This window comes from Halictus rubicundus, chromosome 17 (genome assembly GCF_050948215.1).
Source record: "Halictus rubicundus isolate RS-2024b chromosome 17, iyHalRubi1_principal, whole genome shotgun sequence".
Lineage (NCBI taxonomy): Eukaryota > Metazoa > Arthropoda > Insecta > Hymenoptera > Halictidae > Halictus > Halictus rubicundus.
In genome coordinates, this window is record NC_135165.1 from 2,082,501 (window position 1) to 2,103,874 (window position 21,374).

Consider the following 21,374-nt stretch of genomic DNA (forward strand, 5'->3'; position numbering starts at 1 on the left):
GCCCTCTTTTTCTCAAGCCCGAGCGCGCTGCCGCTGCGCTCCTTGTCGGACACGGGGCCCGCAGTCCCTCGGTCTCCCTCTTTCGCCTCGGGGCACGCTGGTCCGGCCGGGACTCCGGTAACCCCACCGTGGGTTCGAACCGTGGGCCCCCGGTACCCCGTTCCCCGGGCCCCTCTCTTTTTCCCCCCTCCTGCCCCCGGCCCCCCGCCACGGCCGTTATCCTCCCACCTTGGGACTCTCTATCCTCGCGCATCCCGGCGTCGTCTCGCGCTGAGATATTCTCCCTTTTGCCCTCGAGGAACGAGCAATGCGGAGGCTCAGGTATGCAAGATGGCCGCCGTTCTCGAGGAGCGCTCTCGCGACGAACAGCGGTGAGGACCGCTCACGGGCGAGAGCACGAGCGAGAGAACCACCAACGGAGAAATGAAGAGAGAGAGAGAGAGAGAGAGAGAGAGAGAGAGAGAGAGAGAGAGAGAGAGAGAGAGAGAGAGGGACGACCGGGTGGAAGCGGGAACGAGAGGACCAGCGTTTAGAACCGGCGGGACAAGGATCAACCTATCGAGATGAATAATGCGCGGGGGAGGAGAGGAGGTATCGGAAAGGAAGAGAGAGAGAGAGAGGGAGAGGGAGAGGTGGGATGACAGGGGTGTGGGACGAACGAGGAAGAGTAGGACCCGAGACGTTCGAACGAAGAGGCCCCAGAAGACCACGATGCCGTAGATATATATCCGCGTATAGGCCCTATAGCCACTTTTATAACTAATCCGTTACCACGATCGAACGCTTCGAACGCTTCGACTCTCCAACGTATCTCCGACTCTCCTGGTCCCCGTTCCCCTTCGGAACAGCCTCTCCCCTGCCTCCTGACACCCCCTTCCTCGTGCCCCATCGACTTGCATTTTCGCCTGGCGCAGCGAGCCACGCTACACAACCGACTAGATTCTCCTCGCTGTTTTCCTTTAATCTAGTTTACTAGGTACCCGCGATCTCTATGGTCACCGGCTAGCGATGGGACCAACCGCGTTGCGAACCTTCGACCGTGCACCTTTCGAACCCTTCGGTTTAAAGGGACCTCCACTCCCTTTCGAAGAATCACGCCCGAATTGCAATCTTTCTCTGCGCTGTATCTAGCTCCTGAACTTCTTCAGGAAGGCTGTGTTGCAGCTGCAGCATCCTCTCCTCGTTGAAGAGCTACAGCTCTATGAAAACGAGCTTACAGATACTCTGGGAACACAAAGATCGTCCTGTTATCATAAAAATATGATACTTGCAATTGATTGGCGATTGAAAATTATTTCTTCGACGAAACGGTCCTTGCCAGTTTTCGTACAACATTCTTCCCGGTGTTCGCAAGCACACGTTGAACTCGGTCCCATCGCTAGTCCACCAGCGATATATCAGACCGCGGTATGAGTACCGGGTGTTAGAAAAGTCCCTTCGCCGCGCGCTTATCGGGGAACAAGTCGATACACGATCGTACCACTTGGAGCCACGCGTTTTCTTTCGAATCGCCGATTCCGGATCGCATAGGATATTGCTCGCCTCGCACCCCCTCCCCTTCCTTGATGTACTCGGGACTCTTCGGAGCTCGAAGTTTTCATTTTTCTATCCGCCGGATCCGATGGAATAAGCTTCGCGTTCGAATCCGTACGCGTAGAATGTGCGTGTGCAAATCCCCATTAGGCTACGTGTACGCAAAAATTTTTCAGCTTTCTCGAAAGCAAGCCCGAGCGAACGGAACAGCGACGAAACGAATCGAATATACATGTATTTCACTGTACTACCGTAAGACGCGTCGGCTGACTCTCCACGGTCATTACTACTTGTTTTTCGCGGCTCTCGCTACCGCCCGTACCTCGTGTATAATTAATTATTCGCGCCGCGGCGCGTAATAATAAGTGATCGCCGACACTGATCGCGCGCCCGCGTTACAGGAAGAATATGGGATAGATATTCTATTCCGGACCATTGCCATTCGAATAAATGTCAGAATACCTCCTCGCGTTTCGGGACCTGCAACCTTTCTAATAACGCGAGAGGGTACCAACAAATGGCACATGCACGCGCGTTCCTCTACCGCTGAACGTGTCGAATATTAATCATGCGCGTACCGGGCCGGGCATCTCGCCGCACCCTCTCCTGCGACAAATACCTCGAATTAACCCTCGCTAATAATGTGACAACGATCACTTGATGACGAAGCATAAATTAGAAATAAATAGACCCCAAAAAGCTTCCAGGTTTTACAAATTTATAAATGAAATATAAACTTCGGGGGTGTACGGTGACCGTGGAGAGGGGATTTAGCCGGGCCCGACGTGACGCGTGTCGGCGAATCACGGCTCATAAATCTTATCTGGCGGGGCATCGCGATCCGTGACGGGCCGGGTCGGGTCGGGGCTCGGAAATCTGATCGTTTTCCGCGTAGGTAAGCGTAACGATCGCCAACGCTCCGTTTATCTGGCGGTCTGCGGACCTTCTAACGACTGATTTCGCGGGACGCGCGCGCGCAGTGATAAATTCGTGGCCCATGATCGTTCCTCACTCGGGAAACGGCGTTTTGCGCCCACTTGTTTAACATTATATTTCGAGCACCGGCCTTATACGGGCCAGCATCGGCCGTGAAACAGTAAAATTCTATCTGGCTACTCGGCCGCCACGTGGGCGTTTACACGCAACAGCTTCATTGTTTCACCAAACAATAACTGTAACACGTTCCGCCGGTTTATCTTCGGCTGTTCCGCTCGCGCAGAAGACGTATCGATTCGCGCTTCTGAATCGCCCCACGGAGAAAACTACCTCGTGAAACGTCGCCCGGGATCGTTTACTGCCTCACCGAGCCGATAAACCATGCGGGACAGCGTTACATACGGTGGCCAGACTTTCGGATACGGGAAAAGATCGCGGGACTACGTTATTCTCTAGGCCAATAAGTAACCCGCTATCTTCGTTGCCTTCGCCGGCGAAGTTGAAGGTGATGCGAAGGTTTAACGCAATCGATGGAGGAGATAGCGTACTTGTTACGTGGCTCGTTGACGACATAGGCTCTGAAAACACGCTATCATTTTACCATTCGCACGGAAGATATACTTTTAATGCAATTGATCAGATCACCTTTAACGTTCAGAATTTCTAACGCGACGACCAAAGGTCTCATTAGACCATTTCAGTGACTTCGAGGTTTTCTTACTTAATAAATGCCCGACGTCACAATGTTAGTAGCCAATGGAGACTATTGGAGCCAATTGGAAAGGTGGGTTCTACTGTTTCGGTGCGTCTCGTATCTCCAGAGTCGCGTGACGTTATAGAGGAAAAACACAATTGTAGTTCTATACTTCACAAACACACTCTGGTTAATAAAACATATATATTTATTAGAGTTGTTTGCGCAATGATAAACAGTTATGTCCTAGGTGCTCCGTACGCATCTGGCATTCTCTCTATAGTGTACCTGTGCTGCGATACATACATTATAGGCACGCCAGGAATTTTTCGTATCCGTCTTTTCAAGTCTTTGTCATTTGTAGCCACAATGTAACACTTGTGCTGAAATATTATGCTAGCAGTTTAGGTACCGGTGAGATGACCTTTTTATTTCTAACAGCATCATGCTTACCTGAGTCACTCTATTAACTATACAGTCATCCGCGTAAGTGCCTCTGTGCATGCAGTTTAATCTTTCGAATCTGGGGTCCTTTATAATCTTCAATGCTATTTTGTACTTTTGTCCAAGCTTCTCCAACTCGCCCATCACGCAATCTGTTATATATGGTATGCATTTTGCGTACAGACATTGCATCATACTTTCTATAATATCTAATTTGTTTTTAATTGAGAAATTAATAAAGTTTGTGTCTATTAATATGTGGTAGGGGGGACCCAATTGTGTGTTATATTGAAAGAACAACGCCGAAGATTGCTGGGGCCTGTAAAAATATGTTTCATTTACAGTTAACGAAAAGATACAATTGTGGAGCTAGATTAATACTTACGTCTCTCTGATTTTTAGCTCAGTTGGATCCTCTTTTTTCGGTTTCTTCGGTCCTATTCTTTTCTCTGGCTTTCTGCAAACGATAAACTTGTAACAGGTGTATAAAGAATTCTGTGACAACAAACATTTAACATAACCAACAAATTCACTTACATTCTAGAATCGTTTAGATTTATCATCTTCTTCATTTGTGCAAACTTTTGCATAACAACCTTCCGGGTCTTCTTATTTTTCCCCTGTGTAAAATAAATTCACGAAAAATTAGCGTAAGTTATGCGCATTTGGAAAACAAGTCATTTTTAAATCTTCAGAAGAATAATCTAGAAGAAATGATTGACATACTTTGACACAAGAATATTTTGCAGTCCGATACCGTTGGGTTTATAGAATTCGAGAAGTACTTACCATTGTTGCTTAATGTTTAAAACACTTCAATATTTATTCACGTGCACACACTCCCGACACAAGTAATCTGTCAACTCAAAACGATTCGAACCATGTGTGCATCACACTTGCGTCAGTGGCGCCAAACGTACATTACAATAAAATCCATGTGTCGCCATCTACAGCGATAAGTCCAAGCACTGTTATCGAAAACGATTTATTTACAAATCAGAAGAATGAGAGTCAAAAGAATTCAGCAGAATGGGAGTATCCTGTGACTACGGTGTTCTACCTGGTTCTACCTTAGTAATTAAAAATCTTCTCTTCTGTTTTAAATAATGAGTTCTGACTTTAACTACACGGCTTTAGTAACTGGATTCGGTCCATTTAATAATCACGCTGTTAACGCGAGTTGGGAAGCTGTAAAAGAATTAAGGAAATTATCTGAGGATTCAGAAGAATTGAAAAATGTGAAATTGATTATCAAAGAGATTCCAGTTTCGTATGATGACGTGGCTACTTATCTACCCATGCTCGTGGAAAAGTACAAACCAACGGTAATTAGCAGTTACTTCTAAAAAGAAACAAACTATTATGCCATTTGAAACATTTATGATTTTATCTTTTAGGTGATTCTAAACGTAGGTGTATCTAGTATAGCGGAATGTTTAATGATAGAATGTCGTGCTCGTAGCGACGGCTATGAGAGACCAGATATACACAATAAATGTCCAGATGAAAGTGCCATTAAACCTGAGATTTTAGAAACTAATGTTGACGTTGACGAGCTTTGCAAAGTAATTAATGAAAGTTCCAAAGAAACAGAATGTAGTGCTTGTACTTCATGCGATGCGGGCCAGTTCTTATGTGAATATATATTTCATAAATCTCTACAAATGAAACCTGAGAGAGCACTGTTTGTTCATGTTCCTGAGCTGAACAAGTACTCGAGCATTCAAACTGCAAAAGGTTTGCACCGTGTTTTATGTTCCATGATAAACAGTGTCAAAGATCTGAAATCAACTGTTACTGGGAAATAAGAAAACCAGTATATTAAAAACAGTATATGAAATATCTTTTTAATAAAAATTAATAACTATCAAAAATGTCATTATCGTCTTCTCTATGATCCTCCATGTTGGAACCTTGTACGTTCAGGTGGTATGTTATATCTAAGTTCGAGGAACTCAGGTTTTCTAATCATAGAAGCAACATGCCCCATCTGAATTGTACAGTCAGGATTTAAATTCGGAGGCAGTAGTGTGCATTCCCTTTCCAAAATGCATGCCAACCCTTCCAAAAGTTCCACGAACCCCATAGATGCAGCAGCTCTGCGCAATCTGTTGACTTCCTATAACAAAATACAAACCTTGAAAACCGTGGTTTCGAACAAACGTAGTCCAACAACTTTTATCTCTTTCTTTTACATATCGCTGATCCGGAATGTTACCTTCAGAGGCGTGCAGGAACCCAAATATGTCAGATTGGGACAAGTCGAGAATTTTATTCGGGATAGGGGCGGGTTCCCGACATTTCCGGGTTCTTGCACACCTCTAGTTACCTTATAAAAGTTTTGTGTCTTCTCCGGCAATTTTCTTGCATGCCTCAAAATTTTCTGAATGTCAGATTGCAATCCAACTTGACGTATCCAAGAAGGTGCATTCTGTGTGTAACTTCGTTTTTCATTTGGCCTAACGGGAAAACTAGCAGCGTTGCCTTTGGTTGGATCAACTGGTCCTAAATTATTGAAACACCCTAACCAGGGTACAACATCTAAACCTGGTTCTAATACTGTCAACATTAAATTTGATTTCTTTTTTGTGTCAGCCCAAGAATATATAAAGCCATACCACTCGTTGCTCAACAAACAGAGAGCTACCATATTTTCCACCTGTAAACAATGTATTTTAAATCATTAAAATACAAAAGTTTAACTTCTTAGAGTGCTACCTTTAATGCTCCGTGTAATAGGACACAAAACGATGGTATTTTTCCTTCGTCTCCATTCTCTTCTGTATCTGAATCTTCTTCCAGAGATATGCCTTGCATACTTGGACTTTTCTCCGTGGCTAATGGCAAAACTAAATGCCTGGATATCGCGCTGGGACTCCCAACATCGGCTACAGATATAAATCCACAGATTTCTATGGTCTTCGATATCATCAAACCAGATACCAATTCAAAGTCTGTTTTCTTTGTGTAAGGCTAGAACACACAAAGGCAAGTTTAGAATTTTATGTTTGTATTCTAGAGCTGTGTGAGAACTTGAAAATGTCTGGTCAGGACGGGTCGTGCCTGACGATCTTGAAATAATGTACTGCCTACCATTGGTGCAGGTGACAGGAGAATGCAAGAACCTAAATTGCCACATTTTAAGTATCCTTGGAAAGAAATGTAGTTAGTTTCTGCTAGCTTCTGGAAACATGTTGTAACTGATTGCTTTGAGAGTGGTGATTCTGGGACAAGTACTACACTATCGCCACCAGCTAATTCAACTAGCCTTTGATACAGTGGTAAACCCATGTGTAGACCCGCATCTGTCCATGTGAAATAATTAGAGAACGTTTTTTATATAGCCAATAATTTACAAGTAATTTTAAGTCTTCGTGTGAGGCGATTTACCATGTATGTTCATACCTTGTTGTGGTCCAATGCAGACGATACTTAACTTTCCTGGATACGGAAAGGGTAATGGAAATGGGTTTACATCTCTCGTTATATTTAAAGAGTTCAGAGAATCGCCCAAAGACATTGGACCGACTCCAGGATTACCATCCGTAATTAGGACAACTTGACAGGCTGTGGTATTACCCCATTCTGCCATAATAACATTGTTAACGCCATGGAGAGCAGTCTCGATGCAGGTCTTGTCACATTCTTCTATAGTTTGCAGTTTTCCACGTATACTATCATAGTCGCGGGTAAATGGACAAATAACTTCATACAGAGACGAAAACACAACCTAAAAGAGGAATGAAACAATGCAACAAATTGAAAATAACAATGGTGTAATATATATGATAGAATGTCTGCACTTACTAATGACACAAATTCCAGCTTCGAATTTACTTGTAAATAATGTAATAAAGCGTTTATTCCATGTATAGCTAGATGATGCCTTGTCAACTGTTCACTCTGATTATTCTCACAAGATGCATTTCCTAATATTGGACGTCTCATTGACAGAGACACATCCAATGCTATAACTGTTGGCATTTTCTATTTCCAAATTCAAACATTCACTTACACTCACATATGCTATAAAAGTACTTTGTTCATTCGTTAACTAAGTCGTTAAACCTAAAGAAACTTTTAGGTTAATTACGTTTTCTATTTCGAAACGAGGTGTAAAAGTTTGCTTCTACATATTTTTTATTCATTTTAATCAATATGCTAAAATCTGATTGTTATTTCAATCTAATTTACTTCTTTGTATCACATAAATACTTGTCAACAACCTCCAATACATATACTGTACATATATGTACTTAATGTGTGTATACACAAATACCACTCGTGTGTTACTACATATATAGTACGTACTTTGTTTACGTATATAACTATCGGATAACGTAAAAAAATACAATTAAATAAAATAATGCATTATTTTAAGCGGTATTAAAAATATAAAAGATTCGATCTTATTAAACAATTTAATTTTACGGCAAGATACATATATATGGCCAAATTATTTGAATTTTGTAGAGTTGCAGAATGTTCATATTTATACATATCAAGTAAATGATAAAAATGTGAAAATGTTTTTATCGTTACTCATAGCAATGTTTCATAAGAGATTGATGATCAATATGGCCTGATGAATTGCATTTCTGCAGCAGTATATTACAGGAAAATAGGTGCCTAATGTTTATTTTCCAACAAAGTGGAGAATATCGGAGGGTGTCCTAAGATATCGCTTATCGAGAACTTGATATGCGTGTGATTAAGTAATTGTCTCATTAGATACATATAAATAAGTCGTTTAGTGTTCAATAATGTAGGCAGTCTCTCGTTCGACGCTAACACGAATGCGTCATCAGCTGATTGCGTACTACAAAAGTCGGAATAACAAACATTTACAGTGATACATTTTCGATGTGTTCCTCGCGTGGACTTTTGATTCCGTGGTAGTGTAATCTAAATTGTTCGTTTAATTATAAAGTATAATCCAACGATTACGATTTCATTAAAGTTCAATGTTTAATATCTATACATAGTCGTTTGGAATACCATGCGCTTGTGTTTGTTCGTCTGTGCAATAATATCCTTCTACTACATTTCACCAGTGAAATTGTGGCATGTCAAAAATAAACAAATATCTCCAATCATATTCGGTAATATATTTTTCCTAATAATTCGATAATCGTAACAGATACATGTTAAAGCAATGGTTGTATAAACAGTTCCAGGTGATGGAGGCAGCCAAGTTGAAGCTAAACTCAATAAAACCTCCGTAGTACATTATATCTGTCAAAAAACTTCGAATGACTATTTTAATATCTGGTTGAACTTGGAATTACTTGTACCAGTGGTTATAGATTGTTGGGTAAATAATTTACAGACCGTTAAGAAACATGTTATGTTTCAAATATCTTTGTTTATTGTTATGTTATGACAGAATTATCATTTCAGATTGATAATATGAAGTTAATTTACGATAATGTGACTAGAACAACAAAAAATTCAGACGGTGTTGATATACGTGTACCAGGCTGGGGTGATCCTTTTGTTGTTGAGTATTTGGACCCAACTAAAGCTTCTCCTGGATCTTATTTTAAAGATATTGGTAACATGTTAGTTGCCGACCTTGGATATGCTAGAAATAATTCTGTACGAGGAGCACCTTACGATTTTAGAAAAGGCCCTAGTACGTATGATTGGGAGAATGTTTATTGAAACGAATTTCAAATAAATTGTAATTTCTTTTAGATGAGAATGAACAATTTTTTACTAAACTGAAAGCTTTAGTTGAAGAAACATATGCTGCAAACCAGCAAACCCCTGTAACATTGTTAGCACACAGCATGGGTGGACCAATGACACTTATTTTCTTACAACGTCAAAAACAAGCATGGAAAGACAAATACATTAGTTCTTTTATTACACTTTCGGCTGCCTGGGCTGGATCTGTGAAAGCCCTTAAAGTTTTTGCTATTGGTAAATAGCGAGAAATATTCAACTGTAGATTTCTGAAGAATAAAATGTTTATACATTAAAATTTATATTTCTAATCGCTATGTAATTGTAGGGGATGACTTGGGTGCATATCTTCTTCGTCAAAGTATTCTAAAAGATCAACAAATAACTAGTCCTAGTTTGGGTTGGTTATTACCGTCAAAATTGTTTTGGAAAGATACAGAAGTGTTGGTGGAATCAAATGAGAAGAACTACACGTTGGCCACTTTAAAAGATTACCTAATGTAAAGTCTGATGTATACAGTATTTGCACTGTTGTTTCGGTAGTATAAATAACAACGATTCTGTGCCTTTTGTAGAGACATAAACGTTCCAAACGGATGGGAATTCAGGAAAGATAATGAAAAGTACCAGTTGGACTTCACTGCTCCAGGAGTTGAATTGTATTGTCTGTATGGAACTGGAATCGATACAGTACAAAAGTACATAACTGCATTATATTTCTATAATTTTACGTCGTAAGCTTTGCCATTCTAACGTTTATACATAAATTACTTCTAGATTATATTATAAGCCTGGCACATCCATACAAGGCATTCCTCAATTACTTCCTGGCGACGGTGACGGTACTGTGAATCTAAGAAGTTTGGAAGCTTGCAAACACTGGCAGGGTAAACAAAAACAGAAAGTTTATACCCAAAGTTTTCCTGGTGTAGATCATATGAACATTCTCCGAAACCCAAACGTTTTAAGTTATATTAAAACTGTTTTAAAAGTATGACAGTACTAGCCAGGAAATGACTCTAGATATAGAGTGACTTTAGATATTACCTAGACTCTACGTCTCGACTTCAAGCGATAGAAAAATCAAGAGATTCTTTTTCTTCCATCTGTGTATATATGTGTATGTGTATGTACTATTTTGTATTAAGTGAAATCTACCATGTGTACCTCGAAATATTGCTCCAAATCCTATTTCTTGCCAGATTAAGAGCAACCAGTCATAGGTAACTAATCTAAATACCATTCTTTTGTATTTATTCTAGCTTATTATTTCGTCAGACGTACGTGTGATGTACATTGCTGTGAACATGACATGGCACAAAAGATTTAAAATAAAAACGAGAAATACGTTTACTTTTTACAGCAATTTCCATAATTTTTGTCTTTAGTTCTTCTACGTTTTACTCGTATCAGCGTGTCAGGTACAAATGTATTAAACATACTCTCTATGTAACTTATCTATTTAATGCGATATAATTTATATAAAATATTTACAATAGTGTTTAAAAAATGTCAATGCTCTTTGCAAACCTTATTATATAGAATTGTAGATACCTCAAAGAGAATGTAATTTACAAATACAACAATATCATATCAAATAAAAGATTCGAGTAAAGGTGTACATAAGAATAACTTAATTTGAAAAATTAAGATCTTTTATTATCTGTCTTGCTGTTGTAGATTTGGTTTTGTTTGCAAGTTTAAATAAATAACACCCATAGTCGCATCACAGATCGCGAAGACATAATTACAATCTAAGCCACAAATATATATTTATTGTATTCTTAATCACTTTTTATATCTCAAAATATGTTTATTTCAGAAATATTTTTTTCGCATAAGTATATGCACATTCTGCGGCTGTATAAATTTTTATTTCCATTTTTAACACAGCGAACACGTGCATGAAAAATTTATTCTCAGGTTTGAGGAAAAAAAACAGCATGAAGACAGCACCGGAATGCTCTGCTTGACGTATTTGTCAGCTAAGTTTGCTGTTATTGTGAAATATTGTGTGTCGACCAATTTATGCTATCGTTCCTCGAGTTAATGGTGTATGAATGCAATGAAATACTGTTTAAAAAAATGCGCACACAATATTCTCAGAAATAATGAGGATTCATTTAATGTCAGTTGAGGCCAGAAGAAGTTTTCAGAAAGGCGTATAATCCTAGAGCCAAAATCGTTACCACGGTGATAGTCTTGTAATTTCTAATGCGATACGGTATTCGCGGCGATGACTTTACAACTCTAAGCTGACGTTGTCTCTCTCTCTCCTGACGACTCGCTTCCGCTTTTGCCTTCCACTCTTGCTCCTTGCACTTTCTCTTTCGATCGTATTCTCTAACATCGTTAGTTATAGATTCGGGAGGGTACTTGCGATATAAAGTTTTCGCTTCGACTAAGAGCGTTTCGAACGGTAAATCGTCTGGCAACTACAAATAATAATTATTTTTATGAACTGTAGGTTTTTAAACGCAATTTTATTTGTACAGCCAATTTAAAACAATACTCACTTTACACAACACTTGATGTGTATGACCCATGTCAGGAGTAGTGTTAAAAATTTCGGTCGCTCTATGCGCTACGATTACAGTACTTAAATAGAGAGGCATCAATGGAGGACTGCCAAGAAAGTAATCAAATAATCTGTGTAACAATCGCCTATTCTCCGCGTACTTGTGTGCATACCATGTTGTATACTCAGCCAATGCAAAGTGTGGAAATAATTCTACACTACGGTAAAAGATAGTTTTAATAAATGCAACGAGTTCTTGCATCGCTGATATCTACATCATTCAAAGATCTGTTATCATACTAACTTCTCCAGGTGTTCCAATAAGGTGGGATGCACTCTCTCCAGCAATGCAAATATAAAAAATAATTCTTGATTTACTTTCTCCATTGTTCTTTCCATAAATCTTTCCAAAAATTCTAATGAGATAGCCTCGAGCACGTTTAATGCCTTCTCTAAGCCCATGACAATTAAAACAGTCGCAGCTATGTCATTGTATCCCTGGTAGTAACTAAGTACGCATTATTTTATTTTATATTATTCGTATATCTACAGATAGTGTCTTTAACATGCAAACAGACAGTATTAAAAGGTACTGACTTTAATGTAGAATGCCTGTGAAGTACCCAACATATTAATTGCGCCAATTGCTCGTGAAAGGATTCTATTTCTGGTTCGGTAGCATTCTGAGAAATATGACTACCACTACGGGCAACATCCTTTAGTATTTGTTGATAGACATCGTTAGGTACATAATCCTGTATTGTTTTTAATCCGTTTACAGGTAAACTACTTTCTTCGGATAATCTTAGAAGCTTTGGCCACAGTACCCTTCTTATATCATCTATAGATCATCTTTATGATTTCAAGATTTAATTACGAGCTACAAAATTATTTTCAATAAGGAACCTGTAAGCCTAAATTAAATACAGTTTTCTTTCGATATAAGATGATGGTTCTGATTGGCTTTCGACATATTGTGAATAAGGATACCTATTTGGTTTGACATTGTCCTTGTGTGGGATATTTATAGGTCATACCCTCTCTCATTTTTGTTGTGAAAAAAACATTGTTGTATTATATCGAAAGAAAACTGTACTCTAGGCAAAATATTGGTATATGATTTGTTTTTTACTATTTATCGACCGAAACATATTGATATTTACATTTTTAAAGAATTGTATATTTTCTAAGATCCTTTATACAGTGGTTCCTTGTTGATAATAATATATCATCGTGTTAATAAAATACCATTGACTAGGCCCTCACTACTGCAACCCAGTAGTCGGAGTTCTCCTAATGTCAAGTCAGGATTAACAATGCTTCCTTGAATAACTTTTATCTTCATTCGTTCCCTATCCGTCAAGGGATCTATATCACCAAAATCACCATCTGATAAACTGGTATCGTTTTTGCAACTCGACACCCCGTTTTGTTTACCAGACAAACTAAAGTCCGCGATATCAGGTATTCGTGGTATAACGTTATCATGCCATGCCCTCGTTGAATCGGACAATCTTACAAGAGGCACACTGCTTTCAGAATCCGCGGTTTTATCTTCCGTCTGGTCGAAGTTCACTGTTTCGGTTACATTTCTTCGTCTGACTTTCAGGTTATGCTCTTCAGTAGGTATTGCCGTTTTCGTAGACATTTCTCGGTCGCTGGAATCCAAAGACATTTCGTCTCCTTCGGTCTCCATTCTTCTTGACATAACGAATTCATGCCAATAATTTTTCGATGCGTATCATAGCACAACAAATTTACAAAAGACTCCCGGAATTTACGATCGAACGACAGTCTGTCAAGAATGACATGCATTGATTACCATTACACAGTTCTCGAAATCGAATAGTTGTTTTTCTGACGTGGCATTTTGCCATAGACAAGATACGAGAGTAGACGTAACAATCTTACGAATGTTTTCGTGACCCCATATAACTGCTTTGTCGACTAGGTTTACGGGACCCGTCAAAATGACGGGTTCTAATATTTTTAATTTAAAATGCATACATGAGAAATTATTTAGCAAATTTATTTCTTTGGATACATATTATTTTTAAAATATTGCTAAAAATGTGGGTTGCACGTTCTCGTTATTTTTATAAAGTAATTCAAAATAGTCACTTCTAGTGCTCCGTAAACCTAGTGTTAAAAAAAAACCGAAGATATCTTTGTTTAGTTGTACCACAGACGAGGTATAATATAGACCTATCATCGAATGTATTTTTGTGGCCCACTTTTTTGGGGTCACGTAACCCCATTACCATTTTCGTGTCACGTCTTGTATTATCAATTGGAACTAAAATTTGCTGACAGCATCCTCAGTGGTAGGAATTAAAATTAAAAATAGCTACAATATATAGTCACTGAAGTCTGTCACTGATTTTTTGAACAGTCGATATTTCAGAACATGAGACATGAAATCCCATAAGATGATAGGTCTATCCTTATACCTCGTCTGTGGTTGTACCTAGTTGTAACGGGGAGGATATGGTCTATCCTCTCTGGTAGTGGAATTACTACATGTTCATAATCTATGGCACAAAGATATCGCAATCAACACGCGATCTGGTTCGGTCGTTACGTTATAGTAAAAAGGTTAATTTCATTGAACATTGTTCGTGAGATTCTCATTCTAAAATTAATATCTTTTACAGGAATTAATTGAAGTCACAAAATGTCTGGAGTATTAAACTCTCTGTATACTGCTGTTTTCAAGAGGTCTTCCACATTCACCTTGGCGATTATAGCAGGCAGTTTCATATTCGAGCGAACATTGGATCTATGTTCTGATAATTTGTTCAAAAGTATTAACAAAGGGGTATGTACAGACAATTATTTATAAATTCATGCTATCAGATTTATGTTTTAAGTTCTATCGCATCACAATTTTATGAAAGTTACACAAGATCGAACGACTTTGTAATACTCCGTATGTGTCATTAGTCAAAATGAATTATTTCGGTCAATTATTGAATCGAATGTAACCAAAACTTCTAAATTCTGTGCACAAAGAGATCTATACATTGCGCACGATCAATGTCACGTTTCATCTGAGAGAAACAAAATTGTGATATAGCTGTAAAGTGTTGCATAATAGGGAGACTGGTTTTTCTCACATTGGTGTTGTTCCTATTCCAGAAACTATGGGATGACATCAAACACAAATATGAATAATAAATAAACCGAACCATTTGTTACTAGTCAAATAGGTATGTTATTCCGTTAATCTTACACAAATAAAGAACAATCTTTTGAAAGCATAATGGTTTTATTTGCCACTTTATTAATAAACAGACAGTTCTTATTGCATTGGATTATAAGTTTCAAATAAGAAGAAGAAAAGATGTGTATACTTGTATGATTTAGTTAACGCCTAGAATGTTATTCCACAGGAGTCATGAAACGACCAGAGAACAGTGTCATCTTTGTTACAGAGTCCACGATCAAAAATAAGAATGGCTTGTCCAACCTGATGTCACTAGTCCATGATGCAAGAAGTTCGAATGCAACTTCTGTGAATATTTAATTAATACATTAATTATTCGATTTATTCAATCAACGAATTGTTCAAGTTGTAATGAAACTATCATAACGACAAAGGATTTTAAGAGAACAAATTTTCTTTAAGGTACCTGTATCGGCAGCAGCCAATGTTCCTTCTTCGTCTACGTTCATTTTAACGTTTTGCAATATACTTGTTACTCTCAAGCCACCATTAAGCGCGATTCTAGTTAAGTTGGCAGTAGGTTCAAATATACTTTCGATGCCCAACTGAAAAATGGTAATATCCGCTTCACATCAGAGCATACATAGAAACTTGCAGTGCATCAAGATTCACAAGAGACACGATACAGTAATACGTTTTCTACTATACTTGGTACTCACACGTTGTAGTGCAGGCACTAAATTAAGAGTATTTTCAATACTGAATTTCGGCAGGTGGATCTTAATGTTATTCTCCTTGAGACTGGCTAATATCGCAGATACGGGCACAGTAGACAAGTCTTTGGACAGTACTCGCAGATACGGATCCTTCTCCCTCTTAGTCGGGATGATCGTCAGCATCGACGTTTCGCCGTTCTAAATATGCGAAGCATTGCAGCAAGAATTGCGACGATAATTTTTGGTAATCACTAGAGGCGTGCGAGAACCCATGTACGTTGGGTCGGGAATATTAGGGTGCTCGAATGTATCGGGATTCCCGAGAATATTAGGGTGCTCGAATGTATCGGGATTCCCGAGAATATTAGGGATTCCCAAGCATATTCGGGTTCTCGCACACCTCTACCAATTACTTTGATCGTACCGAGTAAGGAATTTCTATAATCTCAGCCTCTATGGAGGATATGTAGGCGTATCGGTACGTAGACTCGTGGCTCATGAAATAAGCGTTGCGACACTCTCCGGTCGCAATGTAGAAACATTCAAGTTTCGTTTTCTTTCTGTCGAACGCTTTCAACCAGCCCCCTTTGAAGTAGATCACAGAAGTCAGCAATAATTGCGTGTTGGGTGGAAACCCGCCAACCACAGGCGACGAAAGTTGTCCGCGCGTCGCACGCTGAACAAAATCGTTGATTTTTTGCGCGGTACCCAGCGAGTCCTCGAAGTTCACGCTTTCTACGCTTGCGTGATAGTAGGTTTGCAAAGAGTCTTTGTAGCTGTCCAATATGTGCAGGTTCTTATTCACCCAGAAGCAAGTCGATAGATCTATTTCCGTGCCGTTTCCGTTCCTCTGGAAACAGGGAGAAAATATTGAGGCATCTTCTAATAAGAACTTTCATCCAATAATTGTGAAACTAGAAATCTAGTTCGACCTCACTGGTGATTCTAGCGTTAATATTTCTTGGTGTACCTTCAAGGACGCCAAAGTACGCTGCGTGTTTTTTCGTATTAGAGATTCGTTGTCCGGTAGTCTCAACGTCGACACGATTTCTGCTTTCGTCTCTCCGCCAGACGCTTCCGCCAGCATCGTCAGAGCCGCCTTAATGCTGGCTGGTGATGATATCAAATTTCCCTGGTATTCTTTGCTCAAGGACTGCAATGATATTCATATTCGTACCGTAGATCCTTCTCTTTTATCTTCTACGTCTCTAATTGCATTATAATTACTAGTTGGACACAGTGCCTAGTTCCTTACCTGCGTTAAGTACGTATTGAAGAGATCGTTCCGATCATCGGCATTCAAGCCGGCCTGCAAGGCGTCTAGAAATTTGTTTACGTTAATACCTGTCGCGAATCGTTTATTCTGATCTACTCTCAAAGCCCGCAGGAGAAACAACCACTACGCCTACAAGCCACCAATTTCTTTACTCGAAGAGAGTTTCAAACATGCAGAACTAAAGAGTCGGAGGATTGACTGAATCATTTATTTACTTCATACACTACATTAAACCCGACTAACGTTAATCCCAAAGAGAAGTAAAAGGAAGAATTATTGATAGGGAAATAAAAGCGAGATTGCTCGTAGTCGACAAAGCCTGCTTTGGATAGGATAGTCGAACAAAAGACGGATATAGACGGATATCTATAAAGTCAATTGCACCATGCGTCGAAAGTGATTAACCTGCGTTCGGTAATTCTGATCCGAATTTCGACTCGATGTTTTGCTCGATCCGTGTTCCGAGAGGATTCGTTACTTTGCCAGCAAAGATGATCGTGCCCGTGGTTTCATCTTCGATGTAGAACACGAACGGATGGGTCGCGTGGAACGTTTCATCTCCGATCTTGTTACCGAGCTCGACCTCTGGAAATGAAGAATGTTTCATTAGCCGAAGAATAGATAAAGCATTAGAGAGAGAAGTAGAATCAAACGATTACCAGTGGCCGCGAAAGACGTGGTTCCATTCTCGTTCACCTCTATCCCAGCCTTCTGATAGACGCTCGTCACTTTCAAGCGTCTGGAGATCCGTTTCGTTAGGGCTATCCCCGTCAAGGTGGCCGTGTCGTCGAAGATATCACGAATACCAAGCTAATCGAGCAAATTGACGAATTAGGATTGCGACGTTGGGAACGTGTCCTTCATCGAAAACAAATTTTAACGATTTGCGGTCCGTCGATAGCTCTTAAATGCTTTCGTGTATAAATTATAAAAACAGGTTCTCTTCTATCAACCAGAGAAATGAAAGAATCTTGATTTTGACTGAGACAAAAAAAGTTGATGGCGCTAAAGCCATCGCCGACCGCAAAACTTGAACAAAGTCGACGCACCTCGCGAAGGACGGGCTCCAAATAATTGGTGTCCTCGAATTTGAACTTTGGAATGATGACGTCGACGGGTAAATCCTGCATGTGCCACATGTTTCTCGTCAGCACGAACTGGTTGATCTTGTTGGTGATCCGATCGATTCCGTCTTTGGTCCACGGCAGCAGCAAGTACATGGCGAACTTCTGTCCCTGCAATTAGACAAAAAGCGAATATCAGTTTCGCCGCTGCGTGCAATTCGCAAATTCGTATCAAGCCGATGTCTCGCGTACATCGTATGGTATGCGGAGAATTTTTGCCTCCAGCTCCGACGATTCGACGTAATAGAAACGACCAACGCTACGCATAAGAGGAACTTGAACGGTCCTATTGGACCCTACATAAAACGCTCCGTTTCGAGTACTCTTCTCGGAGAAGTATTGTCGATGCCACGTTCCCTTGAAGTAGAACGCGTTCGTGATCACCATCAACGAATTCTGGATCTTACTCTCTGCAAAATGAAAAACCATTCGGTAAGCCGGACTTATGGCTGCCGCTGACCGGTTCTCAGATTCCTCACCATCCTCCACCAATTTCTCTATATTGCCTTCGGTGATGTTGCTGACCCATCGATTAATATCTTGAACGACCGGTCGCGCGTCCGAAAAATTCGCGGTCTTCACGTCGCTGTTGTAATAAACTTCCGCGATAGCCTGGTATCGTTGTCTGACCGATATAATCGAGTCGGTATAAATTCTCGTCCCGATGTTCAGTTTGTAAGCCGGCGATCTAGCCTGCGAACCGGTTAAAAATTAATCCGCGGAAGGCAGAGACGGGACTTCTCTTTTTTCTTTTTTAACTGGCGCCGTTTTCTTACTCGAAGCGAGTCCAAGATATCTCCGAATCTCTCTCTGGTGGCAGTCAGGGTGGCGGGCAGTAGCAACGCGTGGGCGATCTCACGGGCAGACTCGTCCTGCGCGCCCTCGTACAACAGGACCAACGCGATTTTCAGCGAGATCGGCGACAAAAGCAGATTGCCCGGCTGTTTCTTGCTCAACGCCTGGCGACAAAGAGAATTCGTAAGAGTACACACAGCGCAAGGGTAAGGGACGAAAAAAAAAAAAAATCGGTTTCGCTGATAATTACTGTGAACAGCGACCAGTCGAACGTGGAGAACCGCTCTCCTCGATACGGCACAAAATCGTCCTCGTGGTTCTCGTCATGTTGCCCGTTCGCAAGATCGATGCCGCCAGCGGTTGCGTTCGGAGCGTTGGAAATTCCCGACGACGCGGCTCCGCATGACCCCGTCGCGAGCGTGGCAATTATCGTCACCAATCCTGCAATCAATAAATGTATTTTTTCAAGGAATTCGCCGAAGACGATTCGATCCGTTGAAACGGTCCACGATCCGAGCCGAGTTCCCGATTCTCCCGGTCTCAGTCTCGACACACTGTGTTTTCTCAAGAAATCGTGAAAACACGCGGCCAAAATAGATCGGATAATGATCGACGGAGGGACGCGACCTCTTACCCAGTAGATCGGCGTGGTTCATGGTCGCCGTGCTTCTCTCTTTATTTGCCAGATAATTACTGTTGATAAAACTGACTGCGGAGCGTACGGCGCTCTTGGAACGATTCGACAAACGCGTCGAGGCAGAATGGCAATGACGTTTTCGATCTCATCCAGCGAAGTTCACGAAACGGGGAACCGGTCGGTCGGCTTTATCCGTCTCTCCGTCCGTCCTTCCGTTCGTTCGTTCGTCCGTCCTCCAAGTCTCGCACGCAACAGAAGAGAAGCGACACAAGGCAAGAGGGGACCGGCCGTGTGTTCGGCAGGACGAATCAACTGGAAAGAAATGTCGATGATTCATGGATACGAACGGAACGCCGATTCCAGCTACGTCGCTTCCAACTACGTCGCTTCCAACGGTACATCGTGTCGTCGCCGGGAAAACACAGTTTGCGCAACTTTTGCTGGAACGTCGACGCGGGAACGCGTGTTGTTTGAACATTAAAAACAGCAATTCCTCGTGTCCGATGTAATTATTCTATTACGACGAGTACGAGAGAAAATGGTACATCTTTGACGGAGCTACACGGATCGTTTATTTGCAACATTATACCGATCCCTGCACCGTGCAGCAGGATCTCGCTGGCGAACGGAAGCTAATGGTAACCCAATGGGACTCTCGACTGGCAAAACCCTATCCTGCGTATCCAGTTTTCGTTACCGAGCTCCGAACAGCTCGGATAAATACACTAACGAGAGCAAAACTGAGTCTACACTATTCGAAGCAACGTAACTTTTTCAAAATTAGATGAAATGACTTGAATTTTATTGAGAAGTTGGAAGGATTAGTTTATTAGACGAGGTGTAAAAAAGTTTGAATTGATCGGAATCGCAAAAGAAATAGTAAAAGTTGGTTTTTTCAGCTTTTTTTGTCTGAGCCTGTATCGAAAATTTAAAGAATGTATTTGAGTCGATCGAATAAATTATATCCATGCTGAACATTTCACCGATATTGGTTAATTCGTTTACGAGTTGTAAACGATTAAAAGTGGGATTTTAAGTCGAAAATCGTGAAAAACGGCAATTTATAACTCGTAAACGAATTAACCCTTTGCACTCGAGTGGTGACTCTGAAGCACTTATTTCAAAGAAATTACGAGAAATTTTACAAAATATTCGTTACATTACAAAATTTGTATTTAACAGATTACTAAACATTTAAATATTATATGTGGAAATCAGATAAGTTTCGTATGAACAAAATGAAAATATTCTAAAACGGAAGAAAAATTTAGTTTTAGAATGAAAATAGCGCCGAGTGCAAAGGGTTAACCGATATCGGTGAAATTTTCGGCATGGATATAATTTATTCGAGCGAATCAAACACATTTTTTAAATTTTCAAAACAGGCTCGAATAAAAAAATTAAAAAAAAAACAATTTTTACTATTTTTTTTGCGATTCCGAGCAATTCAAACTTTTTCCAAAAATTTTTCACACCTCGTCTAATAAACTAATCTTTCCAACTTCTCAATAAAATTCAAGTCATTTGATCTAATACTTAAAAACTTATGTTGCTTCAAATACTGTGGACTCAGTTTTGCTCGTCAGTGTATATTAACCCATTAGCGGCCATTGTACTCGCTTGAGTACAGGATAACAAGATTATATTTGTTTGCTTCTAGCGTCGTCAAAGATTGACTAGATGTTTTGTTCATCGTTTGCTAAAATTTAAAAAAAAAATTCTTGCCCGTTAATGGGTTAATTCGTCGCTCGAGGCTTGATTCGAGGTTCAGCTCTCTGACGCGAGAGTTTTACGGAACCTCCCTGGATCCGAATCAATCCGAATCCTCATTATAGACAGATCGTCAG

The 21,374-nt window shown here is 40.3% G+C and overlaps 7 protein-coding genes across 9 annotated transcripts; 3 read left to right on the forward strand and 4 right to left on the reverse strand.

Moving 5' to 3' along the window:
• Positions 1-3,357: 3,357 nt before the first annotated feature.
• On the reverse strand, positions 3,358-4,811 carry Bka (FCF1 rRNA-processing protein Bka). The gene is made up of 6 exons (XM_076802546.1): positions 4,678-4,811; positions 4,397-4,575; positions 4,145-4,227; positions 3,993-4,064; positions 3,617-3,926; positions 3,358-3,546 (listed from the first exon to the last, which is right to left on the reverse strand). The coding sequence occupies exons 2-6, from the start codon at positions 4,397-4,399 to the stop codon at positions 3,403-3,405; spliced, it is 612 nt and encodes a 203-aa protein (XP_076658661.1). The 5' UTR covers positions 4,400-4,575; positions 4,678-4,811; the 3' UTR covers positions 3,358-3,402.
• On the forward strand, positions 4,714-5,486 carry LOC143362412 (pyroglutamyl-peptidase 1). The gene is made up of 2 exons (XM_076802545.1): positions 4,714-4,932; positions 5,005-5,486. Exons 1-2 carry the CDS (start codon positions 4,714-4,716, stop codon positions 5,413-5,415), a joined length of 630 nt encoding a protein of 209 aa, XP_076658660.1. The 3' UTR covers positions 5,416-5,486.
• Ints14 (integrator complex subunit 14) lies at positions 5,427-7,878 on the reverse strand. Its single transcript, XM_076802541.1, has 6 exons — positions 7,415-7,878; positions 7,013-7,337; positions 6,701-6,912; positions 6,326-6,580; positions 5,937-6,266; positions 5,427-5,726 (listed from the first exon to the last, which is right to left on the reverse strand). Exons 1-6 carry the CDS (start codon positions 7,589-7,591, stop codon positions 5,499-5,501), a joined length of 1,527 nt encoding a protein of 508 aa, XP_076658656.1. The 5' UTR covers positions 7,592-7,878; the 3' UTR covers positions 5,427-5,498.
• A 338-nt stretch (positions 7,879-8,216) lies between these two features.
• LOC143362690 (lysosomal phospholipase A and acyltransferase) lies at positions 8,217-10,657 on the forward strand. The gene is made up of 7 exons (XM_076803064.1): positions 8,217-8,709; positions 8,779-8,921; positions 9,008-9,242; positions 9,305-9,532; positions 9,624-9,795; positions 9,871-9,993; positions 10,073-10,657. The coding sequence occupies exons 1-7, from the start codon at positions 8,607-8,609 to the stop codon at positions 10,290-10,292; spliced, it is 1,224 nt and encodes a 407-aa protein (XP_076659179.1). The 5' UTR covers positions 8,217-8,606; the 3' UTR covers positions 10,293-10,657.
• An 80-nt stretch (positions 10,658-10,737) lies between these two features.
• LOC143362689 (TBC1 domain family member 20) lies at positions 10,738-13,657 on the reverse strand. Of its 2 annotated transcripts, XM_076803063.1 has the most exons (6): positions 13,251-13,657; positions 13,062-13,181; positions 12,411-12,654; positions 12,118-12,321; positions 11,812-12,031; positions 10,738-11,730 (listed from the first exon to the last, which is right to left on the reverse strand). In XM_076803063.1, the coding sequence occupies exons 1-6, from the start codon at positions 13,519-13,521 to the stop codon at positions 11,425-11,427; spliced, it is 1,365 nt and encodes a 454-aa protein (XP_076659178.1). In that variant the 5' UTR covers positions 13,522-13,657; the 3' UTR covers positions 10,738-11,424. The 2 variants fall into 2 exon arrangements, with proteins under 2 accessions (XP_076659178.1, XP_076659177.1); XM_076803062.1 differs by having other exon boundaries at positions 13,062-13,657.
• A 622-nt stretch (positions 13,658-14,279) lies between these two features.
• On the forward strand, positions 14,280-15,363 carry Ox (ubiquinol-cytochrome C reductase complex subunit oxen). Of its 2 annotated transcripts, none has more exons than XM_076802958.1 (4): positions 14,280-14,408; positions 14,468-14,631; positions 14,952-15,022; positions 15,206-15,363. In XM_076802958.1, the coding sequence occupies exons 2-3, from the start codon at positions 14,488-14,490 to the stop codon at positions 14,985-14,987; spliced, it is 180 nt and encodes a 59-aa protein (XP_076659073.1). In that variant the 5' UTR covers positions 14,280-14,408; positions 14,468-14,487; the 3' UTR covers positions 14,988-15,022; positions 15,206-15,363. The 2 variants fall into 2 exon arrangements, with proteins under 2 accessions (XP_076659073.1, XP_076659074.1); XM_076802959.1 differs by having other exon boundaries at positions 15,248-15,363.
• Positions 15,063-19,804, reverse strand: LOC143362614 (uncharacterized). The gene is made up of 14 exons (XM_076802957.1): positions 19,525-19,804; positions 19,141-19,331; positions 18,872-19,054; positions 18,575-18,788; positions 18,288-18,505; positions 18,021-18,206; positions 17,631-17,781; positions 17,377-17,556; positions 16,951-17,015; positions 16,666-16,848; positions 16,120-16,545; positions 15,699-15,893; positions 15,446-15,584; positions 15,063-15,325 (listed from the first exon to the last, which is right to left on the reverse strand). Exons 1-14 carry the CDS (start codon positions 19,544-19,546, stop codon positions 15,195-15,197), a joined length of 2,484 nt encoding a protein of 827 aa, XP_076659072.1. The 5' UTR covers positions 19,547-19,804; the 3' UTR covers positions 15,063-15,194.
• Positions 19,805-21,374: the final 1,570 nt, after the last annotated feature.